The sequence below is a fragment of the Apteryx rowi genome, unplaced genomic scaffold (assembly GCF_003343035.1).
Source record: "Apteryx rowi isolate R43461 unplaced genomic scaffold, aptRow1 scaffold_7, whole genome shotgun sequence".
Taxonomy (NCBI): domain Eukaryota; kingdom Metazoa; phylum Chordata; class Aves; order Apterygiformes; family Apterygidae; genus Apteryx; species Apteryx rowi.
The window spans coordinates 4,843,702-4,852,867 of NW_020450982.1; the positions used below are offsets into that span (position 1 = coordinate 4,843,702).

Genomic DNA, 9,166 nt, shown 5'->3' on the forward strand with positions numbered 1-9,166 from the left:
GATTCCTCCTGTTGTGTGTTTAAGATAATGGAGGATAAAGCTTCAGAGGAGATATTATTTGTGAGGAGTAGTTTTTAGGGCATTCACACAGACTCAGAGCCATGCCCTTACCTGATGCTTTGAATTGCACCAGCCTTGCATTGATTTTTAGTGTTTCACTTGATTTTATGCTAGTATAATGAAGGGCAGAAATACTCTGGTTCTATTATCTAAAAATCCTTCAAGCCTATTTTGGAGTGCAAAATTGACTTTCACTGATTTATTTCACATGAGGTTAATTACATCTGAAAGCAAGTCAGGGAAATAAATATGTGAAGGTATATCACCTCAGGGTAACTGAAGGTTGTAGTATCTGTTATGTTCAGGATACTGTTTGTCACAGTCACTGAAGTGACAGGTTCATCAGATACGTCCACTTGGTTGGTATCATGCTACAAGATAGCAAAGGCATGGCATAATGTAACCTGTTCCTACATGTGACTTGGACTGTAAAAGGCTCCAGTACAGGGATTACATAATACTCGATCTTTTTGGCAGATAAGGTATTCTAGCAGCTTTGGAAATAATGTGTTCCAGTAAATGCTTTGCYAAGTTAGGGACTCAATCACTATGACTTCAGATAATGAACCAACTTGAACACATGCCATGCTTAACATTAGAAAATGCACATTGAAAGTTAGTGCTGTATTTCATGAAATACTCTGTAGGTCCTAAGAACTTGTGGGTTTTGGCTTGTTTGCTTAGTTGAAAGCTTTCCRAATAAGTTGAGCACAAAGTTGTTGCTGACTTCAGGTGCTTATCTTCTTGGTTAAGCTCTTGACTCTTTCTCCAAGAAACATTTGGAGAACAATGCAGTAGGGAATTGTACTGCTGGGATAGAAGAGGCCTCTTATGGATTATTATGTAAGAGTATTTAATCACATGCCCTGAAGCACTGTTTCTTCACAGACTATATTAATCTCCTCCGCTTGCATCTGCTGGGTACTCCATTATGTAATTCAGTGGCTGGCAGGGTTGCTATGTTAGTTAATTGTTAATAGACTGTCGCTTTGGGTTTGTTCTTTGATGTTAAACTCTTGTTTTCTTTCCTTGCAGAGCTGATGGAGAAGTGAAACACTGTGTGATCTACAGCACTCCAAGAGGTTATGGGTTTGCAGAACCGTATAACCTGTACAGCACACTTAAGGATTTGGTTCTTCATTACCAGCAGACATCCCTTGTCCAACACAATGATTCCCTAAATGTCAGGCTTGCCTACCCTGTCTACGCACAGATGCCCCCCTCTCTTTGCAGATAAATCTTGGGGAGGAGGAAAGTGTTGKCTATCTTGGATTCTTTTCTACAATTTTTATTAGAACTTGGAGGGCATTCTTTCTCCTTAGACTGCTTGTTTTGCACAAGAAGTGATTCTGTGAATGTGAATCAAAAAGAGGCCTAGCAGCAACAAGACGACAACTTGGGTGTAGGTGTCCTGGTGCTACCTTAAAAGCTCAGCTGTGCTTTTACACTGATACTTTTGTTTCCTTATGAGGGGAATAAACTCAACACAATGCATACAAAAATACTGGAAGCAAAACATCATTTTATGGAGATAATTTTTTGCCAGGCACCTTCAGTGGAACTTCTAATTGGATTTTGTTTTCTCTTGTTCTTGTAGAGACGATTTGAAGCCTCTGTTTGAGGCGTCAGTAATGTCTTTCAGTCTTAAAACCCAAGAAACTAGGGGGGAAACTMTACCACAGCAATTCTTCTCTGTTAATTTTAGCAGTTTCACTGCGTTTCAGCCGAACTTCCAAAAGAGGGCTTGTCTTAAGGTAGCGTGAAATTTGGTGAGAGAAGACCAAAGGAATTATGGGAAAGCTTCAGGTTTTTATTTAAATGGAAAAATGCTTGTAAAGAAAAGTTGCTTTATTTTTTTGCCAACAGTAACAAAGTTTTGGTTTCAATGGCACTACAGGTCTTCACTTAAAGGAAACATTTATAACCAAATTGATCCCACCAAAACTTTGTTTGTTGCTAGATTGAGCACTTATGGGAAAGGTTGCGTTAGCATCYGCACGTACTTTCTACACCAAAACTTGAAACAAATGAAAAGCTAAAACATTGTGTGGCTTCACAACACTAGTTTGTCTGACCGGATATAATTGCTCACTCTCCTCTCTTTCTTCATCCCTCCTCTTCCCATTCCTCAGCCTGGGATTCTGTTTTCAATTTTTAAAGATRCCGTGCTTCAGAATGTAAACTAGAACGAAACTTGCACTCGCATGTTGCAGTTCTCTTGCTGAACAATGACTGACTCTTGTAACACTTGGTTTTRATGTAAAAGAGGTGCAATCTAATGCTTCTGGATGGCTTACTGTACCAAATTATTTCATGAGGAGTAGTTAAAAGTGAGCATGCGAATTGAATCTCTGATTTGTTCTTTGCAAGCTAGATTCTGAGCTTTCACATCACTGTAGCCAAGCAAGATTTTACACTGGTATAATCTAAACTCCCTTGTTATTTTGTATATTATGCAAAACACAGGAAGGGAAGAGAGCTGTACGCCTCAGTTATTGGGTGTCTGGTACCTTCCCTTGGCAAGGGCTGCTGTCAGATACTGGAGTAGGTAGTCCTGGGCTTTGTCAAGTATAGCAATCATCCAATAAATCCCCTCCTTGGAAAGAAGAAAGTACACGCCACAAGTATACAAAGCAGCTTATTTCCATTCCTTAGGGTTCTAAAATGAAAAAGAGCTAAGTTTGGCAAACTGAACCACTTGGCATCAAAGCATAACTGGCAAAGTAATTGTTCAGTGTGCAACCTTGAAAGTTGCTTTTGTTCCTATTATTGGAAGCAGTTCCCTTGAAATGCGCCCATTGTACAGGACAGGAAGCCARCAGTCATGCAAATGTGAGACTTTGCATTGGGAACTTCTGGACCCGTTTCTGACCCTATTGCTGATTTCCTGTTCAAATTGCCAGGCTTGTTGATGTTGAAAGTGTAAAATCATCAGAGGCACTGTAAGTATTATTTAGCTGAATGTCATGAATTTGCAAGCAGGGAAGTGACAAGCCTGGAGCACTGACAACAGCTGCAGGAAGGGTATCGTAGTTGCCTGGTCTGCCTGTGAGATATTTCATTTTGCACTAATGACCCTGGTACAACCCAGGTGCTTTGTAGTCAGGTAGAGTGTGACTTATAGGCGAAGGGTTCTGTAGATGCCACTTTTCTCATTAAAGGAAAGACTATGAAACTTAGYCGGGCAGTAGAGGAGAAGAAAGTTAATGCAAGCTGTTCTGTCAAAGTGACCCACATCATCTCCTAGTGTGTCCCCTCTTCCCTCCCGCTTCCCCAAGAAAAGGAAAACTCAGGCTTAGCCTTTGCTCTTAGCCTTGTTCTGGAGTGGACTCCCCAGCTGTACATGGACATGGAAATTTTTCTTTTTAAAACTTGCCCTACCTCTTGGATAATTTGCAGTTCTAATCTCGAAACTGTAAAGCTGTCATTCTCACACCTCTTGTGCATCTAATGTTCCCTTAGCACTGGATTCAGTCCAAACGCCTAATGAGGGAAATCAATTCAAAGGCACAAATAATAGCCAGGTGCCTAATTCCTGTGGAAAAATCTGTGCGAGAGGAGTGTCTGGCTGTTTTCTGTGCTTCTGCAGTCTCTCAGGCCTCTGCTCTTACAATGTTAACATTTGAAAATGATGGGGCATGTATTTCTGATTCTCGTTTTTGTGAAAGGAATGAACTAGCTGAAGTGTTTTACATCTACCATGTTTTTAGATAGGGCTCAGGCTTGATTTTTGTTTTAAACAAGCAAGGGTCTACTTTCAGGCTCATGAATCCTGGCACACCCTCAGAGTACTGACAGCAGCTGTATAAAAGTGGGACTGTCTGAAGTTTCCTTGTAGCGGGATCTCACTGATCTTGTGAGGTCTTGGTCCAGACTCCAGCCCCGTTTATGCCAATGTAAATACAGTATAATTCCATTGGCRTCTCTGAAGGTATCTTGGCTTTATAGTGGCGTGACTGAATTCAGAATCTGGTCCCTCTTTCTTTCAGATCTCTTCACTAATCACAGGTGATGCATTTGCTGTGAATGATTTGCTCAGAGCCAAAAGCCATCTTGAAGCCCCCCACCCTCCCAAACCTTCAGATCAGGACTATAGGCAGATTAAGCCTATGGTATTTGTATTTGGCTCCTTTATCCTCAGTGATCTTTCCGAGTGTCTGTTTTGCCACTATATCTCTTTGCATTTGGTTTAGGCACCTAAAGTCACAGCTGCTAAGATYATTACCCATTTTTTACTCTCGCATGCCATTGCACACATTCTTTTTGCATCAGTTTTGCACTCATATGGCAAGTGAAAATGGGTATAAAACCAACTGACATATGTAGCAGGTGTAATACACTGGGCAAGGGCTTGGTCCTGCTGCATTCATTTTGTTTGGCCTAATTCTGCTTGCTCAGTAGCTTTAGACCTGTGAGATCCACCATTGCTTCCAGTAGTCTTTCCTAACTTGCATGACTGAGAAATCAGAAATGGGCCTATGAGGTACAGGAAACAAAACCTGTACAAAAACCAGCTGTTAAGACTAAAACAAATACAGGAAATGTGAACATAAAGGCAAAACAAAGGAACTCAAGTTCTTTTAAAGCAGTAAGATGTGAGAAAGTTTTGGTTTCAAGAGTCAAAAAGTAGGGAGGAAAGAGGGGGAAATAGTCTCACTGTCGGAGCAGCCGTTTTCTATCGGACTGCAGCTAGAGGAGTACTGATTTCATTGACCCGTGTTGTATTAAATATGTATGTAGAGTTAAATGAATAACTTTTGCACAGTGTTAACTGGGGGGGGGGGGTAATGTTGAAACTCTAATATGCACAGTTTCTTCTAATCTGTTTTGAAGTATATTTGCAGGGATCAGGGGTGATTCAGTATTTTGTATTCGTATGGATGGGAATTCAGGTCTACTTCCACAGTTGCCATTGGCCCCATTACGTCAGCCAAGAGTGCCATGTTTTTGAAGTTAATAAGTTACAAATCTTTTCCCACTAGTTTCTTTCTTGATTGCAAGTGATCTTCGAATGGAAAGAACTGACCTAGAAACTCAGAGGGATGTCTTGACAGATATTTGGGCTACTACACAATAAAATGTGAAACAGTAATGCATGATGGTGCATCTTTTACCCCCCAAATGCTCCAGATTTGGTTCTTGTTTCCTCATTTGTTTTTTAATTCCCACAAGCRGTGGGTTGGGTAGCTGATCTGCACCTTTTGTAGCTGGAATCTAGAGTTCACATCCTGTACAGCCCTCTGTCCTATGCCAAATATTAAACACTCTTTCCACACTCATTTCTCTTGATGTGGCAGATAGTCAAGAAATTTTCCGTTTATTGTGATGGGCCTGATTCTTTTCTCGCTGACACTAGTGTAAGCAAGAGTTCCCCAACTGAAAGCCATCTCTAGGAAAAGAGCTTGTATGTAATCATATCTGAATTCAAGTCATAGAAGGGCAAAAATCAAATCTTGGCTTTCATAAAGCCAGGCAACTGTAATGGGGACTGTGGAAATGAATGTTGACACTTAGTGCTGTTTTGGGGAGGAGAGGGGAGGAAGGAGGGTCTTGGTTGCCCTAAATCATGTGCACTCGGCAAACCTGAGTGGCAGCATGTCCGTAACTGAATGCTGTGGCTGTATAAAACAGCAGAATTGCTAAAGAGGTGTCACGACTTAAGTTTGGAAAAGCCCCTTATTTGGTACTTGAACAATCTCTCTTCTGTTTTTGAATGTCTGTTTATTTTTTATTTTTGTTACACTAACAGGGAATAAAAATCTGAAATGTTAGTGAGTCTTGTATGTTTGCTGCATTGTGCAGACATAAAACAGGTACTGTTTGTGGATTGGGAGGGGTAAGAGACAGGTTCAACATGCAGTTTTTGCAAAGCACTATGATGAGTTGGGGTATGTCTTGTTTAGATCATGTTTAAAATCAGACTCTTACRTGTAGCTTCCTTCTGTTAATTTACAAACATTTGCTTTGGGAGCAGCAAAGTCAAAATATATTCCTGAAGAGCAAAGATGCGGTGGGGGGGGGAGGGCGGTACGCTTACTCAGATTTGCCGTTCAAAGCAATCTTGAAAATGCTTTAACAAATAGGGGGAGGTTGGCATCCTAAAGAAACTCTCTGGTTGTAGCTTGATCAAGCAGCAGACAGACCACTGAAGCAGGACCTCTGTCTTTAACCGTAAAAGAAAGAGGAGATGCCAGAACAGACCCATTCACAATGTTCACGTTGAAAACTTTGGAATAATTGGTTGTATTTTTCGTAAATGTGTGTGCAAGTAGATATATGAGAAACAGTCAGGAAACCAATAGAAGTCCTTGAGGACTCGCTCCTCTTTTTTGTATTGGAAGGAAACTTGCATTGCTGATTCCCTCGTTTCCTTTGGCACTGACTGTGCAGCCGGGAGAAGGGAACCAAGTTACTAGCCCAAATCAATGCAGGCCTGTTTGTAAAGCAACTCGACTAGTTATTACTGAGTGAGGAGTATGTTTTGATGGCGTTGGATGAAATTTGTCCAACGTTTTTGTGAATCTTGCATTCTGTGGGCGGAAATACCTTCCACCAAATAGGAAAGGAAAAATCTCTTTTAAAATCTTGACCTCCTTCCTGTTTGCTCACAAAGGCAGATTGTGCGGATTAGCAACGTGCTTGTTAACCGTTAAGATGATGACACTGCTTGAAGTGCTGGTCTTTGGGGCTGGCTCCATACAATTATTGCAGAATTTGTATTTTATTGCTATTGGCATAGATGGTGAGACGGTGGCTTATGACTAGACTCACCATTTGTTCAAAAATTTGCCTTTACAAAAAATGAGCTTTAGAGGCAGAACAAGTGAAAGCAGGTCCTCTTATCCATAGGGATAAAAAACGCTTCACTGACAACCACTGTTAGACAAAGCGGCTTCAATTTGACACCCCCTGCCCCAGCCTTCGGTTCCTATTGCTGCTGCAAGATTGGCTTTTGCAAACCGGAGAGCGGATATCCTCCTCTGAGTTCAGCCGTGTTTTACCCGCGCACTCGCCAAGCTTTGGAGCGGTTGTAGAATGGGCTTGGGATCATCTGGAAAAAGGCTTGTGTCCAAAGACTCTAATGTCCAAGGGGGAATTTCCCCCCCCGGCATAAGTCTCTTAACGTCAGTGGAGTTGTGCAGTGCTTAGGCCAGCCGTGAGAGCACCCCGGGGTCCGCACTCGAGCGCAGGGRGAGGAGGGGTTTCTTCCTTTGCTCGGCTGGTTGGCGTTTGGTTCCGTTTTGTTTTCGTGAGCGACTTCTGCATCGGGCGAAGATACGTTTGACTAAACCTGTTAATTTTGTATATCTGGCTGTTTATTGCACCACAGGATTGTAATGGTCTGCATCATATCTGTGTGTGTGCGTGTGCGTGCGCGTGCGTGTGTATATGTACTGTATGTATATAGATATATGTAAAATATATTCACATACACATTTATATGCATTAGCTGTAAGTGGCACTGCCCCTTGAAAATAAAATGAAATTCACTGTTAGCACATTCTAACATGCATTTAGGCAAAGTTGGGTTCGTTTTTGTCAAATGAAAAGGAGTTTATTGTGATCATCTTGAATATGTGCTTTTGAAATTCTGGACTATGGATTTCTTTGTGTTTTTTTTTTTAACTGATTGAATTTGGGTTTTATAGTTATTTACTCTGGGACAAAGCATTAAAATTTGTTCAAAAGCAAAGGTTTAAAAGAAGAAACCCTCTTGTGTTCCTTCGAGATGCAGTTAACATTTGCACGTTTAAATAGGCCTAAAAACCCTCCTGTCTAGAGCTGATGTGCAATGGGTGGTGTTGGTATGTATCACTTTGTGAATGGAYTCTTTATATAAGGTGTGGTTCAATGTAAAGCATGAGTGGGTGTTTGATCTTGTACCGAGGGCTGAAATAACAGCACGCTCCTTTGTACAACCTTTGCATTAATGTTTCTTTTTTTATTTGAATTCTRTTTTCTTTAAGGGAAACTGCATCTGTTAAGAACCTGCTTCTCAAGAAGCTAGTGAGGTTTTTTTTCCCGTATGAATTCCAGCATGTAACTTTGGTACTCTTGTTTGTTATTTGTGTAAAACCTGTTCTTCTGTCGTTTATGGTGTAGTCAAAAAGAAAAAAAAAAAGGAATTCATGTAGTTTAACTTTTAAAAAGAAACAAACTGCTTCATAAGGAAACCAATTGTATGTTAGTGTTTTCAGACAAGTCATACTGTAGTTTCTAGATCAGTAATGCAACACTGTACTTGTCACCAGATGTGTTACAATTTTGCTGTACTTTCTTTTAATAGATGGTTGGGCTTTTAAATCCCAGACACTAAGCATCCTGGGCCTACTTGCTCTAGATCAAAAATGCAATAAAAAATTGCAATAAAGCACATTGACATGTAATGTTTTAGAAGGATGTACTGACAGCTGTTTCTAATAAATTCAGAAATGCAGCRTAGTTGGAATGTCGTGGTGTTAGCTGTGTGTGTGCGTCTTCCCAGCCGGGGCAAGGAGAATCATCTTTAAAAGAGACATTAAAAAAATCCAGAGACCTAATTCTTTCCCGGCTGGTGCTGAAGCAGCATTAGCGCTCCGCAAGTAATTGAGTTTCCAGGTAACCCACGCACTGTTGCACAACGCCGGGTACAAAACATTTGTCCCGAGCGCGCCCGAGGTTCGACCGAGCCTCCCCGGAGGCCGCTGTCAAGGCAGGCGAGAGCTGGGGAACGAGTCTGCATTCCCCGAGCAGCTTCCCGCTGCTCCGCAYGGCAGCGAGGGACCACCACAACCTGAAACCTTTTCCCCTGCTGAGATCAGAGAGGAATGTGCAGACATGGCACCGGCGCCCTCTCCAACAGATCCCTTCTTTAGTTCATTTTATGGTGGTTTTAGAGAACGGGGAGCCATCAGGTATGTTCTTGCAGGCCTCGTTGCTTCCTCCACTGTCAGAGGAAAACCAAATTCGGGGGCGCTGCTTCTGCAGACGGATGCTTGAGAGAGAGAGAGAGAGAGAGGGCACACGACTTTGCTAGAGAGCCTTGATCCAATCACATCAGCTGGATCCGTTGACTTGGCTCCTCAGCTTTGCGGGAGTTAGGGAAATCACAGTTTGGCTTCCCGAT

General features: G+C 41.7%; 1 protein-coding gene across 2 annotated transcripts in view; it reads left to right on the forward strand.

The window, feature by feature from the left end:
* LOC112976037 (phosphatidylinositol 3-kinase regulatory subunit gamma) overlaps positions 1-8,499 on the forward strand; it is a 32,861-nt gene extending 24,362 nt beyond the window's left edge. For both annotated transcript variants that reach the window (XM_026086864.1, XM_026086865.1), the window contains exon 10: positions 1,096-8,499. In XM_026086864.1, the coding sequence (XP_025942649.1) occupies positions 1,096-1,297 (202 nt within the window). In that variant the 3' untranslated portion in view covers positions 1,298-8,499. The remainder of the gene's footprint in view (positions 1-1,095) is intronic.
* Positions 8,500-9,166: the final 667 nt, after the last annotated feature.